The sequence below is a fragment of the Prionailurus bengalensis genome, chromosome A1, assembly GCF_016509475.1.
Source record: "Prionailurus bengalensis isolate Pbe53 chromosome A1, Fcat_Pben_1.1_paternal_pri, whole genome shotgun sequence".
Taxonomy (NCBI): domain Eukaryota; kingdom Metazoa; phylum Chordata; class Mammalia; order Carnivora; family Felidae; genus Prionailurus; species Prionailurus bengalensis.
The window spans coordinates 112040011-112065241 of NC_057343.1; the positions used below are offsets into that span (position 1 = coordinate 112040011).

At 40.3% G+C, this 25231-nt stretch overlaps 2 protein-coding genes across 3 annotated transcripts in view; both read left to right on the forward strand.

The window, feature by feature from the left end:
* Window positions 1-475: 475 nt before the first annotated feature.
* On the forward strand, window positions 476-10625 carry CAMLG (calcium modulating ligand). The gene is made up of 4 exons (XM_043588122.1): window positions 476-786; window positions 2472-2929; window positions 4592-4657; window positions 10008-10625. The coding sequence occupies exons 1-4, from the start codon at window positions 615-617 to the stop codon at window positions 10197-10199; spliced, it is 888 nt and encodes a 295-aa protein (XP_043444057.1). The 5' UTR covers window positions 476-614; the 3' UTR covers window positions 10200-10625.
* Window positions 10626-14528: 3903 nt separating this feature from the next.
* The window catches only part of DDX46 (DEAD-box helicase 46), a 71384-nt gene continuing 60681 nt past the window's right edge, over window positions 14529-25231 (forward strand). For both annotated transcript variants that reach the window (XM_043588134.1, XM_043588143.1), the window contains exons 1-3: window positions 14529-14719; window positions 18842-19027; window positions 21833-21976. In XM_043588134.1, coding sequence (XP_043444069.1) covers window positions 14703-14719; window positions 18842-19027; window positions 21833-21976 — 347 coding nt within the window. In that variant the 5' untranslated portion in view covers window positions 14529-14702. The remainder of the gene's footprint in view (window positions 14720-18841; window positions 19028-21832; window positions 21977-25231) is intronic.

Below are 25231 nucleotides of genomic sequence, written 5' to 3' on the forward strand. Positions count from 1 at the left end.
TAGGTAAGCCTTGAAGGAAGATGTGAACAAGGCCTGGAACACGACAGGTATATACTTGGGGAAAAAAGACCATTAAGGAGAAAGTCTCAGCCACAAAAACAAAACCTAAAAGCAACTCTCCCCAAAGCGTCGCTCCTCGAGTTACGTATTTCCGTAATCTATAAGCGAGGTCGCAGAAGGTCATTGGAAACAAGTGCCTGCCGCAGCAACCTCCATTTTGCTTTTGGGCACAAGCCTAAGCTACATCTGGGCCTCATCTGTACTCCTTTACCGCTCGTTAGTTTGGGGGTTCGCTTTTCTTCATGTCCTCGTGAAGATCAGAGAACCCTGTGGACGGAGGAGAGGAACATTGGTAGTTAAAACAGGCAGGAGGAACTAGGGCGGCCCACTCTGCCCTCATTCAAAATGGTGGCGCGAGACTCGCGCTTTGTCCGGTCGGGTGGCGCGCATGCTTAGCCAGCCTCTCCGGCTTGGCGTTCTGGAGGGGCGGGCCTACGGCGGGGGAGGCGGGGGAGGGGGGGGGGCTCGCGCCCTGCGGCCTGGCCTGAAGTCATCTGCGCTGCCTCTGCTACCTGCAGTACCACCTTCATCCTTCCCTACCTTTGGAGGGGGAGATGGAGCCTGTGACCGTAGCGACAGATAGCGGGGACCGGCCGGGGGCTCCAGCGGGCTCAGGCCTGTCGGCTTCCCAGCGTCGGGCCGAGCTGCGGCGGAGGAAGCTGCTTATGAACTCGGAACAGCGCATCAACCGGATCATGGGCTTTCACAGGCCCGGGAGTGGCGCAGGTGAGAACCTCCCATCTCCCTTCAGCTCCCGCCCACCTCTTTGAGTCTTGAGGATCGTTCTTGCTTTCTCTCCAACGCCCGGCTGATCTTTTTGACAAAGATCTGCTCTCTGACCTCCCCTCTGTCCCTGCTTTTTAGGTGATGTCTCAAGTTCTCACTTCTTAATCTCTGGACGTTTCTAGTACCTGTCTTCAGTTTTCCGTAGGTTTCGCTCTCAGATTTTCCCTGTTCCCGCCCCAGGTTGTGAAACCTTGGCTCCTGAGCCCTATGGCATGGTGCCCTCTGCCCAGTTATGCTAGACAGCCCCTTGTTCCCCTTCTTTCCCCACGCCCTCCCCTCTTTTGAAGGGCGCACATTTTCCGCCCCGGTTACATTGCTCTCTTGTGCTCTTCAGGAAGAATACTTGGCTTTTTTTCCGTTCCAGATGCTTTCCCTTCTAGTGCCTTCCCTAGTATCTATCTTCCTTCTTTTGCTTTTCGCTGTTACTCTGTCGGCACAGGGGAGCTTGTGCTTACTGAACTGCCCCCCTAGTCCTTCCTACGTGGATCTAGGACCCTTACGGTCATATCGTAGTGTCTGTGTTCAGTGTCCTCAACACTGTCATCTGCAGGCTTTCAACAACAGGAGAATAAATTTGGAGCGACCATTCTTTGTACCCTAACAAGTGGGTCGTGCCCACCAGAGGTCTTCTCTCTTAGTGTGCTGAGATTGATGTCAGGAACTGCATTTAACCCTAAAGAGAGTTCCTAATTTCTCCCCCAATGCATGTACAGTGAGTTCCTAAAAATTTTTTTTCATGTGATTATTTATGGAACACTTAATATGAGCTAGTGTTCTCTAAGTTTCCATTCAGTGCCTGTAGTAATTGACGCTTAGTCACTGTTCGCAAGCTACTTAAATCTTTGTGATTTCTGCGGGGCTTTAGATAGACAGCTCTGAACTTTTAGATAGTTCACAGGTTTGCAGCCAGAACTAGTAGGAAAGGTAAGAAGCGCTTTTTCAAATTCATCTAGAACAGCAGCTAGAAAACACATTTCTCCCTTTAATAATTAAAAGCAGGGTATTTATTCTTTCCCAAGACATGTATTTGTTATCCTTCTCGAGGTACATTCTGTATTTTGTTCTTTTGCTTTGAACATTCTGTCACTAAAGGCTTTATTTTGTATTTAAACCCGAAAAGCATCCTAAAACTGCTTAAGTACCTACTAATGGCTCCAGCACTACAGTGGGAGGATTACGTAAACAGTAGCTGTAGGATATGCCACACCCTATGCTGACAGGACTCTGGATTCAGAATTGTAATATTAAAATACAGGTTTTAAAGAGCTTTAATCATTTTATATTTTTAACCAGATAGGCTAGAGCAGGCAGTGCAGTCATACTTCTGGGATACATTATCCATGAAAACCTGGTCTTTTTGGCTTGCTTCATCCATGACCATCTTTCCCAATTTGTCTGCTAGTCTTCTACTCCCCAAATTTGGATTATGTCCTTTGCAGGAAAACTCTTCTGGAGTGATGTATTTTGAGCGTGTAGAGGAAGGAACTAGTTTATTTTTTCATGTGGAACCAGTATTTAGATTCAGACACTGCAGAGTTCTACCAGTAGCAGCATATTTTTTAATCTTAACGTGAAAGGTGTTTGCCAGTATACACTACATAAGGCTTCTAAATTTCTCTTCTCAGAAGAAGAAGGTCAAACAAAATCAAAGCAGGACAGTGACAAACTGAACTCTCTCACCATCCCTTCAGTTTCAAAGCGAGTAGTGCTGGGCGATTCTGTTGGTACAGGAACTACTGACCAGCAAAGTGATGTGGCCGAGGTAAAGGGGACTCAGCTGGGAGACAGGTTGGACTCTTTCATTAAACCACCTGAGTGCAGTAATGATGTAAACCTTGAGCTCCGGCAGCGGAACAGAGGGGACCTGACAGCAGACACTGTCCAGAGGGGTTCTCGCCATGGCCTCGAACAGTACCTCTCCAGATTTGAAGAAGCAATGAAGCTACGGAAACAGCTGATTAGTGAGAAACCCAATCAAGAAGATGGAAATACAGCGGAAGAATTTGACTCTTTTCGAATATTTAGATTGGTGGGATGTGCTCTTCTTGCCTTTGGAGTCAGAGCTTTTGTTTGCAAGTACTTGGTAAGAAACATAATGGAAAATGCAAATTGGTTATGTGATGAGGACTATTAATCTGTGGGACTGATTGCCAATATTACTGTTTACCAGATTCATGTGGCTGTTTGGGGATATAGTATAAACTGTTCACCTAGATATAGATGAAATGTCCTGGTTAAATACAGAGCCCAGTAATAATTGCTTAACTCTTTCTGTATTCTAGGCAGCATTCTAAGTGCTTTACATGTATTAATTCATTTAACCTCATCCTCCTGAACTAGGTATCATTGAACTCTGTTTTATAGATGGAGGAATGAAGCCTCAGGGGTTAAGTCATTTGCCCAAGGTCACATCGCTAAGTGACAGCTGGGCAGTTGCTTTCCAAAGCCAAAGGGTAAAGTATCTACATGTACTATAGATTAATTACCACTCTTCAAATAATTTGAAACCTTAAAATGCAGTTGCTGTGGTCCTGAACAGGAGCTTTAATTTAATATAATCCTGAACCACATAATTTTCCTGTCGTTCAGAAAGCACCTCAGCATTTTATAATGTGGTAGTATCATCATAATGGCAGTTCGTCTTTATTTTACCAGAACGTGCCAGGAGAATTGAAGAAAGCCATAGCTCATAGTTTAGTGTCTTGCTCTTCGAAGTATTTCCATTCACTAGACATTTAAAGAATATCTACCAGGTACCAGGTACATAAGCAAATTTTTCAGATTATGAAAGTTTAGGTTACTCGGCAAAAACCTTTCTTAAAAGCAGTTTTATGCATTTTTTCTTAAGTGAGAATCTGTTGTACAGACTTTTTTCTGATGTTAAATTGTCCTAGCTTTCAGCATTTAGTGAGATGTGTAGCTGCTTTCTGTTATTGAGAGGGCTCTGTGTTTTTATGATTTGAAAGTTAGGTCCTATTTTTATGCCTCATTTTTGTGTGAGGTTTTTTTGGTTTTCTGGGTTTTTTTTGCTATGAGATTTTCAGCTGCTATTTCTAAGTACTTCCATCTGGTGATGTTTGTTTGCTTGTTCACTCCATAATATTTTTACGTTTAGGAATAAATGTAAATTAATTATTGTTTTGATCTTTCTGATTATATTGTGTGAGAAGCAAGAAAACCATGCCATTTTATCTATAACAAGAGTAGCTTGTCATTTCGATGCCAGAGATAGAGTTAATAAGTCAACTTCTTGCCCCAGAGTCTGGGAATGCATGTTATCTTTTGAGTACTGGGCCTTTATGTGTGCTTCGAAATTGTCAGTTAGTTACTTCTTGGTGAGAGAGATGTTACTGCATAATGTGTTAGACATCTATCACCATTGAATACTCTAAATCATTTAAAGAGTAAATTTTTGTGAGAGAAGACATTTTGGGGGACATCAAAATAATGTGACTTGAGAAGCATGTTTTTTAATAAGGACTTAATTATAAGCTTAATTATAAACTTATTTATAAACTTAATTATAAGTTTTATAATAAGGAAATCTAGTCCCTTTAGTTTTTTCACCCTTCTGCAGAAACAAGACTGCTCTCAGCCACTAAAATTAAGTTGTTGGGGTTTTTTTTTTTTTTTTTTTTTACCATGTTTTTGCTTGGAATTTTACAGCTGCTGTTAGTTTAGTTTGATTTGTTGTGATTTGAATGATAATGTTGGAAATACATAACTTTATCTTCTGTCTTCACAGTCCATATTTGCTCCGTTTCTTACTTTACAACTTGCATACATGGGACTATACAAATACTTTCCTAAGGTAAATTAAAATTTTTTCTAAATTGGGGTGATGTGTTTAGACCGATTAATGATTAGATAATTCTAAGAGCTTAAAAAAAATTAGTCATACTCATGGTCTGAATCAGTGTTACTAAGAGTGTCATTGTCCCACCAATGCTGATCTTAAAACTTTCATTTCTATTTATAATGAGTTAAGTTCAGGAGGGAGTGATTAGAAACTTGTTAGCAATTTGAAATTGCCATAACATTTTTATCATATTTTACAAATATGTCAATCTACCATAGACTGGTGGAAAAACTTAACTACAGAATTTGAATAGTACTTGTCTGAGAAAGTATTGAGTTTAATTACTTAGTGAATGTAGTGATGCATTGTCTGTAATAAAGGAAATTAATTTTAAGAGGGGGCCATTTATCTTACTGTGCTCCTTTCTAGATGCTTAACAGCAGTGCTGTTTATCTTAATGTCAAGGGCCTGGTATTTTCAAGAAATAGTTGGCCAAAACTGCATTACAGAATCATGTAGAGTGTTCATGTTTACCTAGTTGGCTTACTTACAAATGTATACACAGTTTTATGGGACTTGAGTGGTGGAGAAAATAACCTCACTTATGTGATTGAGTTTTGTATGAGTTTTTTACTGAAAAACAGGTACTTGGTCATTTGCTTAGTTATTTGTTATTATTATTTATTATTTGTGTTTATTTTTTGAGAGAGAGAGGGAGACAGAGCATGAGTGGGGGAGGGGGGGAGAGAGAGACACACACACAGAATCCAAAGCAGACTCCAGGCTCTGAGCTGTCAGTACAGAGCCTGACTTGGGGCTGGAACTCAACGAAATGCGAGATCATGCCCTGAACGGAAGTTGGTAGCTTAACCAACTGAGCCACCTAGGCACCCCCTCATGTGTATTTTGAATGGGGTTTGAAACATTTATATTTATGAAGAGTCAAATAGGCCATATATATAAAGTAAGAGAGAGAAGAAAGAAATGTAATTTTATTTTATTTTAAAATTTATTTAGTTTTTTTGATTATATAGATGTATATTTATTGACCTCTCCCCCCCAAGAAAAGTAATTAATTAAAGTGTCTGTTTAGAAATTAATTCTTTAAACACTGATTATAGTTTTACAATAGCAAAGTTTGGAAACAACGAAGATGTCTACTAATAAATGACCTATTAGGGGCGCCTGGCTGGCTCTGTCAATAGAGTATATGACTCTTAATCTCTGGGCCGAGAGTTTGAGCCTCATGTTGGGTGTGGCGTCTACTTAAAATAAAAATGTTCTTTAAAAAAAATTTTTTTTTAATGTTTATTTCTGAGAGACAGAACATGAGTGGGGGAGGGGCAGAGAGTGAGGGAGGCACAGAATCCCAAGCAGGCTCCAAGCTCTGAGTTGTCAGCACAGAGCCCGACTCGGGGCTTGAACTCACAAACTGTGAGATCATGACCTGAGCTGAAGTTGGTCGCTCAACCGACTGAACCACCCAAGCACCCCAAAAATGTTTTAAATATTAAAAAAAAAATAAAATGACTCACTAAATTATGGCATATCCATTCAGAATGATGAAGCTCTGATGTATAGATAATAGTAAGCTCGCCAAGAAATACTAAGAAGAAAACAAAATGCAGCATAGGATCTATAGTATATTGCTTTTTTCATAAAAAGGAGAATAATATATATTTGATTTTGCTTGTGTATGTGTGAAGAAACTGGAAGTTTTGTGATTTTTTTTTTTTTTTTTTTGAGATTTTAGTTTTGGGGCGCCTGGGTGGCGCAGTCGGTTAAGCGTCCGACTTCAGCCAGGTCACGATCTCGCGGTCCGTGAGTTCGAGCCCCGCGTCGGGCTCTGGGCTGATGGCTCGGAGCCTGGAGCCTGTTTCCGATTCTGTGTCTCCCTCTCTCTCTGCCCCTCCCCGTTCATGCTCTGTCTCTCTGTCCCCAAAATAAATAAACGTTGAAAAAAAAAAAATTAAAAAAAAAAAAAAAAAAAAGATTTTAGTTTTAAGTAATCTCTATACCCAGCATAGGGCTCAAACCTACAACCCTGATCATAAGATTCGCACAATCTGAGCCAGCCAGGAATCCCATAAACTCTGGAAAAATATTACATGAAACTATTAACAGCAGTTATTTGTGATAGGAATGTGTGGGGGTTACTAGGTAAATGGGGGAGAGAAAAGGAAGGGAGATTACTGTATACTTTGTACTTTTTTCTCAACAAAACATTTTTTTATGGATGTGTCTTTTTTTTTTTTTTAAGTGTATTTATTTTGAGAGAGAGAGAGAGAAAGAGAATCCCAAGCAGCTCCAAGCTGTCAGTGCAGAGCCCGACTCCAGGCTCGATCTCATAAACCATGAGATCCTGAAATCAAGAGTTGGACACTTAACCAACTGAGCCACCCAGGTGCCCCTGTAACTTTTCTTTTTAAGATAAAAAACAATTTTTTAAAGTAATCTCCACACCTACATGGGGTTGAACTTACCACCCTGAGATCTAGAGTCACATGCATTAGCAGCTGAGCCAGCCAGGTACCCCTTTGTTTCATTTTATTTTCTTTCCCTCTCTTCCTTCCTTCCTTCCTTCCTTCCTTCCTTCCTTCCTTCCTTCCTCCCTCCCTCCCTCCCTCCCTCCCTCCCTCCCTCCCTTCCTTCCTTCCCTTTTTTTTTTTTACATGTTTATCACTTATTTTTGAGAGAGAGAGTGCATGTGAACAGAAGTGAGTGGGGGAAGGGCAGAGAGAGAGGGAGACAGAAAATCCCAAGCAAGCTCCATGCTGCCAGCGCAGAGCCTGTCACAGGGCCAAAGCCACGAACCATGAGATCATGATGTGAGCTAAAACCAAGAGCTTAACCAACTGAGCCACCCAGGCACCTTTTTTTTTTAGAGATTTTATTTTTAAGTAACCTCTACACCCAGCATGGGGCTTGAATTTACAACCCCGAGATCCAGAATAACATGCTCTACCGACTGAGCCAGCCAGGTGCCCTTTGTAGGAACACTTAAGAAAAAATTCTTTTTTTAATGTTTATTTTTGAGAGAGACAGAGACAGAATGTCAGTGGTTTGGGGCAGAGAGAGAGGGAGACACAGAATCTGAAGCAGGTTCCGGGCTCTGAGCTGTCAGCGCAGAGCCCAATGCCAGGCTTGAACTCACAAGCTGTGAGATCATGACCTGAGCCGAAGTCAGATGCTCAACCGACTGAGCCATCCAGGCGCCCCTGGAACAGTTTTTAAACAGAAATGTTTAAAGAAGTGTACAGTGAGCACCCATTTCTACTTACTACCTAAATTCTACAAGTAACATTTTGTTATATTATCATGATTTATGCAATTTATCCATTTTCAGTCCATCTTTTTTTTTTCCTTGATGAGTTTCAAAGTATGTTGTAGATGTTGACATCAGTATGCTTTACCCCTACATGTTCTGGTCAGGTGTCATTAACTACAATTCAGTGGTTGTTTATGGTTATTCTTGTTTTCATTAAGGTAAAATTTTCACACAGTAAAATGCTCAAATATTTAGTGAGTTTTGTTAGCCTGTGAGTCCCAAATCCTTTAAAGGTTTAGAACATGACTGTTAGGAATTTCCACTGTGTCCCTTTTCAGTCAGCTTTCAGCCCCTTACACCCAGAGGGTCTGATGGTTTTTTTCCCACCATAGATTAGTTTTTGCCTATTTTAGTACTTCTTTCTTTCCTTTTTTTTTTTAAGATTTCATTTATTAAAAAAATTTTTTTTTGTTTATTTATTTTGAGAGAGAGAGTGCGCACAAGTGGGGAAGGGGCAGAGAGAAGAGAGACACAGAATCCCAAGCAGGCTCTGCCTCATCAGTGCAGAGCCTTTTGTGAGGCTCCAGCTTATGAAGTAGGAGATCATGACCTGCACTGAGATCAAGAGTCGGATGCTTAACCGACTGAGCCACCCAGGTGCCCCTAAGTATTTTATCTTTAAGTAATCTCTATACCCAGCGTGGGGCTCAAACTCAAAACCCCGAGATCAAGAGCCAGCCCGCTGCTCCTGTTTTAGTATTTCATATATATGGAATCATTCTTGTACATACTTTTTTGTGCAAGGCTTCTTTTATCCTGCATAATTTTGAGTTTCATCCACGTTTTTGAGTGTATCAGGCCAGCCACACCCCCTTTTTTTTTCTTAGTAATATTCCATTGTATGACTGTGTGCATTTGTTGATCTCATCTCCTCTTGATGGTCATCTTGTTTCCAATTTTTGGTTATTATGTCTAAAGCAGCTGACAATGTCTATGAATCCTTTTGTAGACATAGGCTCTATTTTCTCTTGGGTAACCTTTGCTTTTTATATTTAAAAAGTTTTTTAATCATGTGACTGGGTTTGTTGATAACCAAATTGATAAATAAAAATTCAGCCTTGGGTCACCTGGGTGGCTCAGTCGGTTAAGCATCCGACTTCGGCTCATGTCATGATATCATGGTTTGTGAGTTGGAGCCCTGCATTGGCCTTTGTGCTGACAGTGCAGAGCCTGGAGTCTGCTTCGAATTCTATGTCTCCCTCTCTCTCTGCTCCTCCCCTGACCTCTCTCTCTCTCTCACTCTCTCTCTCAAAAATTAAGATTAAAAAAAAAAGATAATAGTACTCTTTAAAAAAAAAATTCAGCCTTGAATCTAAAAATTAGATGAGAACATTTTATCAGGGGATACATGTTCCATGATATCCTACTGCATGCGTAACAAGTGTGAATTCCTTTGCAAGGCAGATAGGGCTCTACAGAATGTTGTGATGATTCTGTCACGAATAACTCTGTCCTTTAGTATGGCCGTCACTCTTCAGGCTTTTGTTGTTGTGAGACTTATCTTACAATGAGATTTCTCCTCTCATTTTTATCGAGCTAAATCTTGCTCATTCTTGAAGGCCTGTTTTCAATTTCCAATTCTACTTCCTTTTGAAATAAGATCTTCACTGTGCTTTCTTTATGCATATAACCGTGGACTAATTTCTATCTTCTTTGAGCCACTATGCTATACATTATCCATGCCATTCATTTAGCAGTTATTTATGTCCTGTGTAGTAATGTTTTTTCCTGTTTTTGTCTTGTGCGGTTGTATATATCTTAAATTGTTATTTTTGCCTTGCCTCTAAGGCTTTTTTTTTTCACTTTTGATAGCATGAATGGTGTCTTTCCCATTATTGCCTAGTGATAGGCATTATATGCTTTACACATTATATGCTTAGTAAATGTTGGTTGATATATTACTGATTGATGTATTGAAACTTCAGTAATAGTTTTGAATCATTTCGGCAAAAATAGCAGCACTGATCATGTATGTATAGAGCTTAAGTAGTCTTCTGAAAGCTGTAAGATTTATTTAAGTCTTTCTGTGTACAGGGTGAAAAGAAGATAAAGACAACAGTACTAACAGCTGCACTTCTATTATCTGGAATTCCTGCTGAAGTGATAAATCGATCGATGGATACCTATAGTAAAATGGGAGAAGTTTTCACAGATCTCTGTGTCTACTTTTTCACTTTTATCTTTTGTCATGAACTCCTCAATTACTGGGGCTCTGAAGTACCATGAAGCTTGGAGAACACAGAAGGAGAAGCTTATAAAAAAGCAACTTCTCATCTATATTGCAGTGTCTCTAAAAGAGGCAAATCAGTTTACACCTTTATGTCATTCTTTTACTTTATAGGGTTGTAAAATCATTTGATTAGGAATGGAATGGCAGGTTCCCTGATTTAAAAGTGTTGAGTTTGTATTAATACTGATGTGAAGAATATACTACCATGGTCACTAATTGACTTTTATTGTTTGATTAGAATCCCTAGTCTGTACCTTTCCCTAACTTCTAAGATTTGTAATTCCTCTTTTGGGAGCCGAGCTACTGCTTTTAGGAGAGCAGATGCACACGGTCTCAGCCAGCCCCAAAGGCTGCGACTTGTATTTGTGTTGTTCTGTCCTGAGAAATGGAGCTGTCTTAAAAATAAAATGAAAGAAACTGAATTGTCTAATGTTAAGTCTGCACGTTTTAACTTATAAGAGCTGAATAAGGTAGCCAATTTTATCTTGTTGAGTATCTGAATTTTTACTTCAGCCTAAATATGGAGTAATAGATGAAGTGATTAACATTCATACATGTGAACTTAGAAGGTATTTATGAGGATATTTATTTTAATTTTTACTAATGAAAATTTTTTTATTACCAAACTCAGAATTGGAAATTTTCACTTTTGAGTTTTCATTTTCTACAACTAAGGTTTTAAAGCAAACTAGAACAGCATGATTAGTATGTATAAAAATGAAATTTGAAAATTGACTGCGGTATGCAACCCACTATCATAGATACCCTTTTAACTAACTTGGTAACTCATATTTGGAAGGTTATAAAACATTAGGTGTTAATTTTGCTTCTTATCACATTTCCTTAAAGATTTTTGTATGGTCTATTTGATTAATCCTTGTGAAAGGATATATATTAATTAAAAGCATATATATCTTTTTTTTTAAAAAAAAGTTTTATTTATTTAAGTAATCACTATATCCAGTGTGGGGCTTGAGCTCATGACTTCAAGATCAAGAGATGCACGCCCCTCTGACTCAGGCACCGCTAAAAATACACCTTTTTTTTTTCATTACTCCCAAAGTCTTCATTTTTTGTCATTTTACTTTGAACTAGAATAATAGAGAATAAGTATAGTAATTTAAGTGTATCCCCTGACTTAGGATAAGATGATGACCACATGTTCTTCCTGATTCCATAATGAATCTAGAATCAAGAAGATTAAAAAGCATCCTCGGATTTGTCATCTTCCTCCCAATCCCTAGGAAGACACTAGTGGTCTTCAATTGTACGTGTTAACTTCTTTTGTGTCTTTAAAAAAAAAAAAAAAAAGCCCCATTCAGTCGGTTGACACATGCCAAGCTTTAATAATTATAGATCATTATCAACTTTATTTCAGAGGGAAGAGTTGGCTATAAGATGTCTGTGTCTGTTAGTGCCATTTTTTTTATTCAGCCAGTTGGCATCTCCCTTACTATTTGCTTAAGTTTGTTGAGTAGTGTCAAACAGAAATGGTAGTTTCTTAGTGTTGGGAATCATGAAGAATTTTTTACTTCAGAAATTTCAAGGACTCAAAATGTATATGAGTAAAAACTAGATGGAAAAGTGACATCTTCGACCAGATTAGTTGTATAAATGGATGTGTGTCACCACCATTGGTCCTAAAAACAATAAGAGGGTTATGAGACACTTAGAGCTGGTTAATTAGGTGTGCCTGGCTGGCTCAGTCAGAGGAACATGTGACTCATGGTCTTGGGGTTGTGAGTTCAAGCCCCATGTTGGGTGTAGAGATTACTTAAAACTCTTACTTACGATACTTAAAAAAATGAACTTAGAATCAAAATCTGTTTGGGAAGCCAGGGCATTTTGTTAAAAGTGATGTATTGGAGACATACTGGACTGTAATTACTTCTTTTACCTGTCCTAATAGTTAAAAGAATTTTTTCTGGGACATAGAATTGCTTTGAACTTAACGTAAACATATTGTGAACTTAAAAAGGCCATCAGAATTGTCACATGATTATATTCTCTTAAAGGGGATTTAGAAATGCATTATCTTGAAAAGAGCTCTGGGCTGGGTATCAGATGCATGGGTTCTGGTTCCAGTTTAGATTCCAAAAAGATTAGTGACCTAGGATTAAGTTTGTTTCCTGAGTCTCCGTTTTCTCACTTAAAATCAAGAAATTCAAGTATATGATTTAAAAAATCTGTTCCAGCTGTAACATTAACTTCTGCATGGCCTCATCCAGTTTCATGGCTTCAAATACCCCATTATTAAATGCTTATGACCCCTATCTCTCAGACAACCTCTATTTCTCCCTTGAACTCTACACTCATGTATCCCCTAATGTGGCCATTACCTCCTGGATGTCTAGTAGGCATCTCCAACAACATGTTACTGTAGCAGATCCACTGATTTCCTCCCCTTCCCCTGCCAAATCTGCTTCCATGCCTTTCTTGTTTCTATAAGTTCACCACGACCCACAGTAGTTCTGTTCAAAACCCGAGAGTCCTCTTTTTTTTTAATTTTTATTTTGAGAGAGGAGGGGAGGAGAGAATCCCAAGCAGGTTCCATGTTCATGCAGAGCCTATCATGGGACTCCATCCAAGTGTGAGATCATGACCTGAGCCGGTATCAAGAGTTGGACACTTAACCGACTGAGCCACCTAGGCACCTCCTGAAAGTCCTCTTTATGCCTTCCTTTCCCTCACAGTTCACGTCCACTTTATCAGTTAGTGTTTGGAGAGCTGCCTCAAATACATCCAGGATCTGACCCCTTCTCAGGGTTTCCATGTTTAAGTCACTAGTGGTTTTCTGTTTTTCCTAGACTGAAACCCACACTTGTTACCCACATACAAGCAATGTAGAGTGGCTGGAATACCTGCTGAAACCAAGAGTCGGATGCTTAATGGACTGAGCCACCCAGGTGCACCTAAATATGCAAGTTTAAAGTTTACAGTTCCGGGGTGCTTGGGTGGCTCAGTCGGTCGTGTCTGCTTCTGATCTCACAGGTCGTGACTTGGAGCCCCACATCAAGCTCTCTGCTGTCAATGTGGAGCCTGCTTCAGATCCTCTGTCTTCCTCTCTCTGCCCTTCCCTGTGTGCGCTCTCTCTGAAAAATAAATTAAAATAAAATAAGGGTGGCTGGGTGGCTCAGTCGGTTAAGCACCTGACTCTTGATTTTGGCTCAAGTAATGATCTCAGGTTCATGGGACTGAGTCCCCTGTTGGGCTCTGCACTGGCAGTGTGGAGCCTGCTTGGGATTCTCTGTCTCTTTCTGCTCCTCCTGCACTGGCACTGTCTCTGTCTCTCTCAAAATAAATAAACTTCAAAATAAAATAAAAAATAAGGTTTACAGTTCAATGAGTTTTGACAAATGTATACATCCATGCGTCAACAGCCACAGTCACAATCTAGAATTTTTCTGTCATCCTTAGGTATAAGAAAGTAGAAAAGTAAAGAGGCACGTAAACTTTAGCATTACAGCTTTCTGCTAAAACAGTGCTTATGCTAGGTGAGTCATTCTCAACCTTGAGCGTGCTTCAGAATCACTAAAGAAGCTCAAAAATGCACAAGAAGCACTCCAGACCTATCAAATCAGAATTTAGGTATGGTATTCATGCATCCATGTATTTTTTTTTTTTTTAAGATTTTATTTTTAAGTAATCTCTATGCCCAATATGGGCTCCAACTCACAACCTGGAGATCAAGAGCCACATGCTCCACCCAGTGAGCCAGCCAGGTGCCCCATTCATGTATTTTTTTGAAACTTCCAAGCTCAGGCGATATTGAGAACCACTATAATCTTACAAATAGATTTTTAGCTCTCATCCTCTTCTCCACCAACTTAACTCCTCAGTCTTCACATCTTACTTCAAAGGTCACATCTTCAGGGATCTCTTTTTGAACCCCTCTCCTTTGCTGTAATCTCTTTCTTATATCTACTTGTGGTTTTAGTTATGTCTGTATCCACTATATTGTAAGCTCCTCGGATCTAGGACATACAGCACGCATAACAATACATACAAATGAATGTATGAATGAATATGTGAATGGAGATGTTTGTACCATCACTTAGCGCAGGTTAAGGGGGACGGCAGTACAAGTCCTGGGACAACTGGGGGATGCCTATGGCGTCTCGGTGGCCCTTGCAGGAAAGACCCTCCCAGGGCCTGCAAAGCCAAAGAGCCTTCCTTTACCTCACGAACTTTCCGAGGCTTGCAGGGAAAACCCGGCAAAGGACGCGTCTTGCGGCGCGGCCGGCGTTGTGCGGCCTCCAGCCGAAAGGAGTCGCTGTGGAGAGATAGCAGCTTCCGGCCCGCTTTTCCCTTCTCTCTGCCACCGGCGCCAGCACGTCCTGTTTTCGTTGGCTGCTCTCGGATGGCTGCCACTGCTGGAGCTGCTGCTCTCTCTTAGTGCTGCTCCTCGCTCGGCTAGCTGAGGGCGGCGCGGCCTCTTCTTTTGTCCGGTTACCCTGCGCATTGTCCCGAAGGGCGCCGCTTTTCCCGCGGCCGGCAGCATGGGCCGGGAGTCACGGTGAGGCGGCGCGCTGAGAGGGCGAGCGGGCGGGCGGTTTCCTTGAAGTGGGGGAAAGAGGCGGGAGTTGAGGTGCCAGCGGGGCCAGGCCTGACCCCGGGCGGCCCCACGTGCGGCCAGCGCTGACCTCGGCCACTAGAGGGGCTGGGGGACCCCGGCCAAGGGAGTGTCTGTATTTGGGGCGGTGACGGCCACGGGGTTCCCAGCACTGCCTTCGCCGGTTCCAGCCCCTGGAGTGGGACCACCCCTCCAGGGCGTCAGTGATTGGGCACCACATCCCGCCATTTCCATGGAGCCCACCGTGATCGCTCTGGCAGCAGTGATCCCAGTTGAATTTCTTGCAGTTCGCATTTGCCACGTTTGCTTGGCGCCTGTTGCTGCCTATTTTAGTTCTGTGTGTGGTATTTTCCCAAGTCAGTTGAAAGGAGCGTGGAGACCAATATTTTTACATCACCTACAACATTGTACATGACTAGGCTTTTAGTGGGCTACGGTAATTGTTGCATGGAGATTTGTTTTGCAGATAGATTTCATATTTCTTTGTTACGTGTTTTTCTGTCCTTTTAAAGCTGTGCATTGGGAGGTCTTACTAGAATTAGGATATCTCTTCAAAACTTTAGATTGTTACCTGGTTTGGGACCTTGAGGTTTTTATCTCAGCGATGAGTATTTATTTGCTTTGTATTTAGCAGTTACTAAAAGATCCTTTTTATCTGGGATATAAATAATAGTTTATTTTTTGTTAAAATTGTTTAATGTTTATTCATTTTTTGAGAGACAGAGTGCAAGTGGGGGAGGGGCCTAAAGGGAGGGAGACACAGAACTCAAAGCAGGCTCCAGGCTCTGAACTGTCAGCACAGAGCCCAACTGCGTGGCTGGAACTCATGAACTGTGAGATGATGACCTGAAATGAAGTTGGAGGCTTAACTGACTCAGCCACCCAGTTGACCCTTAATAGTTTATTGACATATAATTAACATTCAGGGAAATAGACAAAGCTTAAGGGTAGAGCTTGCTGAAATTTAGCAAATCCATAAACTGTGGAAACATCACCCGGATAAAGATAAAGAATATTTCTACATCTACACAAAATTCCTGGGCCGTCTTTTAAATCTTCTTGAAGGCATTGGCTGTTCATTTGGCTACCCAGAGCAGAAACCTGCAAGTGTACTTATTTGATTCATTTTTCTCTCTTAACTGTCTCAACCCAATACGATTCTATATCCTTTCTCCATTCCTGCTCTCTATGACTTAATTCAGACCTAATTATTTAGTGCTCAGACTGCTACACTTGCCTCAAATTGATTATTTTCCTGTGATCTTGCCCTTCTAATAGATTCCTCACACTGCAGCCAGAGTGACACTTCTTAAATAAAGATTATGTCATTCCTCTCTTTTTGTCTGTTTTGGTTCTTTCAAGATGAAGTCACACTCTTCAGCCCGCCTTCAGGACCCTTCACAATTAAGTCTCTTCCAGCCCTTTAGCCTTCTTCCCTGGCTTGTTTTCTAGGTTAGTTTAGGGACTGATGAAAGGTTCAGAGATGGGAAGATCAAGGTGTTAGAGAAATAAGTGAAGAGCCCAGTTTGCCTGCGTATGTAGGTGTCATGAAAGGTTGAAGAAAAGTGGTAGGAGGTAGGTTCTGAAATGGAGTTGGGTCCAGAATGTGGGTGGATTGTAGATTTAGTTTCAAAGTTAAGATTTTAATTGAGAGCCTTTGAAGATTTTAAGAAATGAGTGTGTATGTTTATAATGTGGTCAGAATTCTGCTTTATGAAGATTACCTTAGCAGCAATGAGTAAAACAGATTTAAGGGAAAAGAGGGTAGAAGCAAGAAGATTTCTAAAGGTTTTCTAAAATGCCCTAACTACATAACTTTGATATGGAGTCATGACAGAACTCTGAGGAGGTGATAAAATTGAAAAGAATCACAGAGGTGAAATTGGTGATATTTGGTGTTTTATTGGGTGTGTAGAATGAGATATTGAAGATAATTGATACTTTGAGCCTACTGACTGAAAGTTGGGATGACAAATGGTTTGGGGAGGGAAAGGCAGTAAGTTTGAGTTTCTAGGGGCACCTGGGTGGCTCAGTCAGTTAAGCGTCCAACTTCAGCTCAGGTCATGGTGATCTCATGGTCTGTGGGTTCGAGCCCTGCATCGGGCTCTGTGCTGACAGCTCAGAGCCTGGAGCCTACTTACGATTTTGTGTCTCCCTCTCTCTCTGAGCATCCCCTGCTCATGCTGTCTGGCTGTCTCTCTCAAAAATAAATAAACATTAAAAAATAAGCTTGGGTTTCTACACATTTAATTTCACGTGCTTAAAGGATAATGAGGTATACTCATTCCCTAGCCATCTTATCCACGTTTATCGCTTTAAGTAGCCTTTGTACACTGATGACTCCCTTGGTGAACCCTGGACTCATATTTTCAACTACCTCCTGTACATCTCCATGTGAATACCTAATATCCTGATTTCCCACTCTCCCCCCACATCTACTCCTCCTCAAGCTTCCTATCTTAGTACGCAGCAACTTTGTCTTTCTGCTTGGTCCGCGCAAGTATCTCAGCAACACTCATGACTTCTCCCTTGCTGTCCCACTTGACATTGAATTAGTCCTTAAATACAATCAGCTCTAGCTCCATGATATCTACATTTTGACCCTTCCTATGGCAACTCTGAACCTGACATTCTGATCCATGCCACTACTCTCTTACTTGGGTGATTGCTATAGCATTCTACCTGTTTTCCTTGCTTCTGCACTTGGCTTCCTTCAGTTTGTTCTCCCTTCAGCAGCCAAATTTTTTTTTTTTAAGTTTATTTATTTTGAGAGGGCATGCACATATGCATTCGTTGGGGAGGGGCAGAGAGAGAGGGAGAGAGCATCCTAAGCAGTCTCCGTGCTATTGGTGCAGAGCCTGATGTGGGGCTCTAACCCAGGAATCATGAAGTCATGACCTGAGCTGAAATCAAGAGTCGGATGCTTAGCCAACTGAGCCACCCAGGTACCTCCAGACTAATGCTTTAAAAACTGAGGTAACGTTGCTCCTGTGCTTAAAATTTTCCAGTAACCTCAACTTACTCAGATCTATAAGGCTCTACAAATGTGTGCATGTTTGGCTGCGCTATGGTATCTCTGACCTCATTTCATGGTACTCTTTCTTGGTCATTCAGCCCTAGCCACATCTGCCTTCCTTGCTGTTCCTTGGACACACCAGTCAAACTTTGTCTTCAGGGTCTTTGCACTTGTGGTGCCTGAAAAGTTTCTCCCCGATATATCTACACGGTTCTTTTTACTTTTCTCAAACTTCTGAAATGTCTCTTAGCACATTTTTCTCTAGTCACCTAGTGTAAAATAGCAAACCTCCTATCTCCCATCCTCTCTTTCATCTACTCTAATCTGTTTTTCTCCATAGCACCATGTGATGGTGATGTATTGTTTATTTTTTTCTTTACTTAACTGGTCATCTTTTTTTTTTTTTTTTTTTTTTTAACAGAATGCAAGTTGCTTGGGACCCAGAGGCAGGAGTTTGATCTGTTCTTTTTACTGTCCTTGTTTCCCTTTTAAGATAGTTTTTTTTTTCCCTCTCTACATTGACTATAAATGAAGGAATCATTACTTCCCTCTGATTTTAAGAATTGTAGGGGTTCCTGGCTGGCTCAGTGAGAAGAGCATGTGATTCTTGATCTCAGGGTTGTGATTTCAAGCCCCATGTTGGTTGTGGAGATTACTTAAATAAATAAAAAAAAAGAGTTTATGTGTACAAAGTCCTTTCATTGTTGGGGCACCTGGGTGGCTCAGTCGGTTGAGCGTCCGACTTTGGCTCACGTCATGATCTCGTGGTCTGTGAGTTCGAGCCCCACGTCGGGCTCTTTGCTGACAGCTCAGAGCCTGGAACCGGCTTCGGATTCTGTGTCTCCCTCTCTCTCTGCCCCTCCCCCACTCATGCTCTGTCTCTCTCTCTCTCTCTCAAAAATAAATAAACATTAAAAAAATTAAAAAAAAACCCAAAGTCCTTTCATTGTTTAATTTGTGTGCTGAGATATATTGGGAAAATGTGATTAAATAAAATATCATACAAGCTAACTGCGTTTCCTAAACTTAATCTTGACCTTACTTTCTAGCCATTATCGGAAGCGGTCAGCATCAAGGGGGCGCTCTGGAAGTCGATCTAGAAGTCGCTCACCTGACAAAAGAAGTAAACGTGGAGATGACAGGCGGTCTAGAAGCAGAGATAGAGATAGAAGGAGAGAGAGGTCTCGTAGCAGGGATAAAAGAAGATCTCGGTCAAGAGACCGGAAGCGCCTGAGGTAAGAATTTACAGATTCACGATAAATTGGTCTCTGTCAGCTAAATTCAGTTTCTTCAAAAGTGTGACTTGGACTGGATTTTAGTGGCCCCTTTATAGGCACTCTGTTTTAACTCCAGCTTGTTTGATTAGGTCAAAAAGTGATTTGCCTGGAACAAAGACTTTCAAACAGTATTTTAAGTTTGGAAACGTTTGGCTCTACTTCCTGTAATCCAAAGAGAACCAAATAAATAAAAATTAAGAAAGGGTGGGCAGTGCCCAGCTAGGATTAGTGGGTAGAGCATACAATTCTTGATTGCTGGTTTATGAGTTTTACCCTTATGTTGGGTGTGGAGCCTTCTTAAAAACCAAAACCAAAACGAAACCAAAGAGAACCTTCAGAGCCCCCTGAGGGAGGTTTTAAAAGCCAGTAAAAGATAAGGTAATATGCTGTCAAGGGGGTTCTGTTCTAATTCTGTCCCAAGAACGCTGACCACTATGTTCAGAGCAGCCACTAAAGCTGATAGGAGAAGGAAAAAGGACAGAGCTACCCAAGCCCTACTTGCTGTCTGTCACTTTAAAAAAAAAAAATTTTAAGGATTTGTATTTTTAAGTAATCCCTACACCCACTGTGGGGCTCAAACTTACCCAAAATCATGAGTTGATTGCTCTACTGACTGAGCCATCCAGGCGCTCCCGTTTGACACAATTTTTAAAAACCATTTTATTTTTTATTTTTTATTTTTTTTATTTTATTTTTTATTTTTTTTTAATTTTTATTAAAAAATTTTTTTTTTTTAACGTTTATTTATTTTTGAGACAGAGAGAGACAGAGCACGAACGGGGGAGGGTCAGAGAGAGAGGGAGACACAGAATCTGAAACAGGCTTCAGGCTCTGAGCAGTCAGCACAGAGCCCGACGCGGGGCTCGAACTCACGGACCGCGAGATCGTGACCTGAGCCGAAGTTGGACGCTCAACCAACTGAGCCACCCAGGTGCCCCTTAAAAACCATTTTAGGGGCGCCTGGGTGGCGCAGTCGGTTAGGCGTCCGACTTCAGCCAGGTCACGATCTCGCGGTCCGTGAGTTCGAGCCCCGCGTCGGGCTCTGGGCTGATGGCTCGGAGCCTGGAGCCTGTTTCCGATTCTGTGTCTCCCTCTCTCTCTGCCCCTCCCCCGTTCATGCTCTGTCTCTCTCTGTCCCCAAAATAAATAAACGTTGAAAAAAAAAAATTAAAAAAACAACAACAACAACAAAAAAAAAAAAACCATTTTAGATTTAAACGAAAGAACACCCTAATTTTTATTTTACGTGCTTGCATTTTCCTAGGCACGAATCAAGCAGCTATAACCTTTCTAGAGGTGAAAGACATTGTCTTTAAATAAAAATCTTCGCCACACCAAAAAAAATTTCTGATAAGTTTTTTATTAAAATAGGAAAGAAGACAGGGTTGTAAGGTGTTATGAACTAATCACAGGAAAAAAAACCCTATTTTTTTCCAAACATTAGAAGGAGAACTAGCAAAAGTACTCAGGGAGAATATTCATCTTTTAGAATGCATATAGTGCAATTTCTTCAGTTTTGTGTTATGTGGTCCCAGGAACAGTTTCATATAATTCAGTCACGTATGTGTTAAGTGAAATTGATTACTTAAGATAATGTCTTTAACTTTTGAGAGTGAATCAGGAGGTTTTAGGGGCACCTGGGTGGCTCCGTCAGTTAAGCGTCCAACTTTGGCTCGGGTCATGATTTCACAGTTCATGAGTTTGAACCCTGCATAGGGCTCTCTGCTGTCCGCGCCGAGCCTGCTTCGGATCCTCTGTCTCCCTCTCTCTCTGCCCCTCCCTGACTTGTGCTTTTTTTTCTTGCTCTTTCAAAAATAAATAAACTTAAAATAAAAAAAAAGGTTTTAGAGCAAGAAGGATTTTGAGATTATGTAAGTAAAGTCTCCATATCATATAGATAAGGAAAGTGAGCCACAGAGTTGATCTGCCATATGTCATGTGACTGCCAGCTGTAGAATAGAAATTTTTGTTTCCTACTCTTCATGTCTGTGACCTTCCCATAGCCCCATTGTGCCTATCCTTATACTTAGGTTTTGGCTGATTTTGGGTTTTAGATTTTCTACTATAGGCCGTAGATTTCAAAAAGCTATTATGACTGATTTGCTATGTTTTTCAACAAATACCATTTTGGAATTAGTATCAGTTTTTTGTTGACCATTTGTAAGAATTGGCTTTACTTGTTCCCTGTTTATTTACTAAAGTTTATTTATTTATTTTGAGAGAGAGAACCAACAGGGGAGGGGAAGGGAGAAAGAATTGAAAGCAGGCTCCATGCTGTCATGCTGTCAGTGCAGAGCCCACTGAGGGACTTGAACTCATTAATCCAGATACCATGACCTGAGCCCAAACCAAGAGTCAGACCCTTAACAAACTGAGCTACCTAGGCGCCCTACTTGTTCCCTATCTATCTATTTATTTTTAAAATTTATTTATTTTGAGAGAGAGAAAGAGAGAGCTGGGGAGGGGCAGAGAGAGAGGGAGAGAGAATCCTAAGCACGCTCCACACTGTCAGTGCAGAATCTGATGTGGGGCTTGAACTCACCAACTGTGAGATCATGACCTGAGCCAAAACCAAGAGGCAGACGCTTAACCAACTGAACCACCTAGGTGCCCCAATTGTTGCCTATTTATATCTGATTTGATGGTTAATTGAAATCTCAGCCTTTAGTAATGGTAATAATTAAGAAGCTCGTTCAACATGGCACAGAAACATCTGAAAGAATCTCTAATTGGTCATAGAATGAATGGAAAGTGTCCTTTCAGGCGTTCCAGAAGTAGAGAGAGAGATCGAAGTCGAGAGCGAAGAAGATCTCGAAGTCGAGACAGGAGACGCTCCAGGAGTAGAAGCCGAGGCCGGCGATCCAGATCCTCAAGTCCTGGCAATAAAAGCAAGAAAGCTGAGAATAGGTAATGTTATCATTGGACTGTATCTGTCTTGCAGGTTGGGAACTGACTCTTCACTATTCCTTTTCTCTTTCTTTTTTTTTTTGTCCACTGATTTTGGCTGCTATGATGAACTGTTGGTTGAATTTTAATAGGTTATAACGCTTGTAAATTATTGGAAAATACTAGATTCGATTGGTTTTAACACTCAACACATTGTTCTCTTTAATATCTACTTAAAAAAAATTTTTTTTTTCAACGTTTATTTATTTTTGGGACAGAGAGAGACAGAGCATGAACGGGGGAGGGGCAGAGAGAGAGGGAGACACAGAATCAGAAACAGGCTCCAGGCTCTGAGCCATCAGCCCAGAGCCCGACACGGGGCTCGAACTCACGGACCGCAAGATCGTGACCTGGCTGAAGTCGGACGCTTAACCGACTGCGCCACCCAGGCGCCCCCTTTAATATCTACTTTTAATAGTCAGGAATATATTATATAAACCTCTTCCTAGGAACTCTGGTTTTCTTTTGAGGTATGTTTTTAACATTTTTAACATTGATTTGACAGATAACTTTTTTTTTAACGTTTATTTTTGAGAGAGAGAGAGAGCGGGAGCAGAAGTGGGGGAAGAGAGAGTGGGAGAGAGAGAATCTTAAGCAGGCTCTGTGCTAACAGCTCAGGACCTGATATGGGGCTCAAACTCACAAACCTTGAGATTGTGACCTGAGCTGAAATCAAGAGTCAGATGGTTAACTGACTGAGCCACCCAAGCATCCCATTTGACAGTTTTTAAATCATGACATGTATTACTGAATTGCTGTTCAAGATGGGTGTGAACTTTGCTTGTGTTAAGTTAAATATACATGTTTCCTTAAGATGCCAGTACCATTCAATTTTGAGTTATTGGTTATGTCTTTTAGACATAATATGTTTACTTTTTTATCTGTGTCATTTATGTTTATTCTTTATATTTCTCTTGTCAATGGTTCATTCTTTTCCTGTTGGTAAAAGTGGTGTCAAAGGATAGTCAATACATGAATTTGTGTCTGTTTTCTGTACCTTCTTCATATTAGTCGTGAGGATTTTTTTCCTGTCATTAATTTTGTTAGTTTTATTTTACTGAGGTCCATATAATAATGTCCATTAGGACTATTTTAAGTTAAAATATAAATTCAGAAAAGTGAATGAAGTATAAATATGCAGTTTATTAAGTAATTATAAAGCAATACTCATGTAAACACCACTAAAGTTTAGAAATACACCATTGTCAGTATCTCCAGAAGCCATCCATGTCTGTTCTCTAACCTAGCTCTTTACTACCCTAGATAAAACCATTCCTGACTTTTGTACTAGTAACTTTTTTCTATTTATTTATCATCTGTGTTTGCATCTGGAAAAATAATAGTTTAGATTTGTATGTTTTTTTAACTTTACCTGAATGAATCACATATTCTTTTGTATCTGTGTTGGTGATTGTTTGAGACTCATCTGTGTTACATATAACAGTAGGTCGTTTTCATTGCTGAATACTATTCTGCGGCATAAATATACCACTATATATCCATTTTACTGAGGTACGTGTTTGGGTTGTTTTAACTTTTAGGTGCTTGTGAATTTTTTTTTTTAAGTTTATTACATTTATTTTGGGGAGAGAGAGAAAGAAAGAGAGCAAGTGAGGGAGGGATGGAGAGAGAGGGAGACACAGAAGGAATCTGAAGCAGGCTCCAGGCTCTAAGCTGTCAGCACAGAGCCCGATCTGGGGCTCGAACTTGTGGACTGTGAGATCATGACCTGAGCCGAAGTTAGATGCTCAACTGACTGAACCACCCAGGTGCCCTGTGAACATTTGTATGTATGTTTCCTAGTGTACATGTGCATGAGTTTCCCTAGTCTGTATATACGAATGAATTACATGGCCATAGAATTAACATAGCTTCAAAAAAAAAAAAAAAAAAGAATTAACATACCTTCGTTTTTACTAGGTGATCCCAAATGCTTTCCAGAGGGGTTATACTAATTATACTCCCACAAACATTATGATAATTGTGTTGTCTCGTACCCTTCCTAGTGTTTGGTATTGTCAGTCCTTCTAATTTTTGCTAACTGGTTAGATATGTTATACCAATATCATTGTGGTTTTAATTTGTATTTGTCTACCAGTGAGGTTGAACATCTTTTCATATGTTTGCTTGTCATTCGAATTTCTTCTTTTCTGAAGTATGTTAAAAATCTTTTTGCTTATTTTCCTGTTGGGTTGTTTCTTTAAAAATTGATTCATAGGAAGTTTTTGTTATTTTTAAATATCCTGGATGGTTGTTTACTGTCATTTTTATGAATGGCAAATATATTCTCTTACTCTGTAGTTTGTCTTTTCACTCTGCAATGATACTTTTGATGAACAGAGACTTAAGAAAGAAGAAACATTTCTCGATTCATTTTGTGTATTGAGAAGAATGTAGATATTAAAACCTGACAAGGGCAGTGTGAGAAAATTGTAGGCTATACTCATTCTAAACATAAATATTATATCAAATCCAACCATATGTAAAAAGGATAATTATGACTTAGTTGGATTTATTCCAGAAATGGAAGATTAGTTTAACATTAGAAAATTTATCATTGTAATACTTTATATTAGTAAGAGCCAAAGTGAAAATTCTTATTTAAGTAATTCAGAAAAGTGGTTTTTGTGTTTTCTTAAATTTTTTTTAAAAATCTTTATTTTTTTAGTTTACATCCACATTAGCATGTAGTGCAACAATGCTTTTAGGAGTAGATTCCTTAATGCCCCTTACCCATTTAGCCCATCCCCTCTCCCATAGCCCCTCTAGTAACCTTTTGTTTGTTCTCTATATTTAAGACTCTCTTATGTTTTTGCCCCTTATGTTCATCTAGAGTCCTCATATGAGTGAAGTCATATGATAGCTGTCTTTCTCTAATTTCGCTTAGCATAATACCTTCTAGTTCCATCCACGTAGTTGCAAATGGCAAGATGTCATTCTTTTTGGTTGCCAAGTAATACTCCATTGTATAGATATACCACATCTTCTTTATCCATTCATCCATCCATGGACATTTGGGCTCTTTCCATACTTTGGCTATTGTCGATAGTGCTGCTATAAACATTGGGGTGCATGTGCCCCTTCGAAACAGCACACCTGTATCTCTTGGATACATACCTAGTAGTGCAATTGCTAGGTTGTAGGGTAGTTCTAATTTTAATTTTTTGAGGAAACTCCATACTGTTTTCCAGAGTGGCTGCATCAGCTTGCATTGCC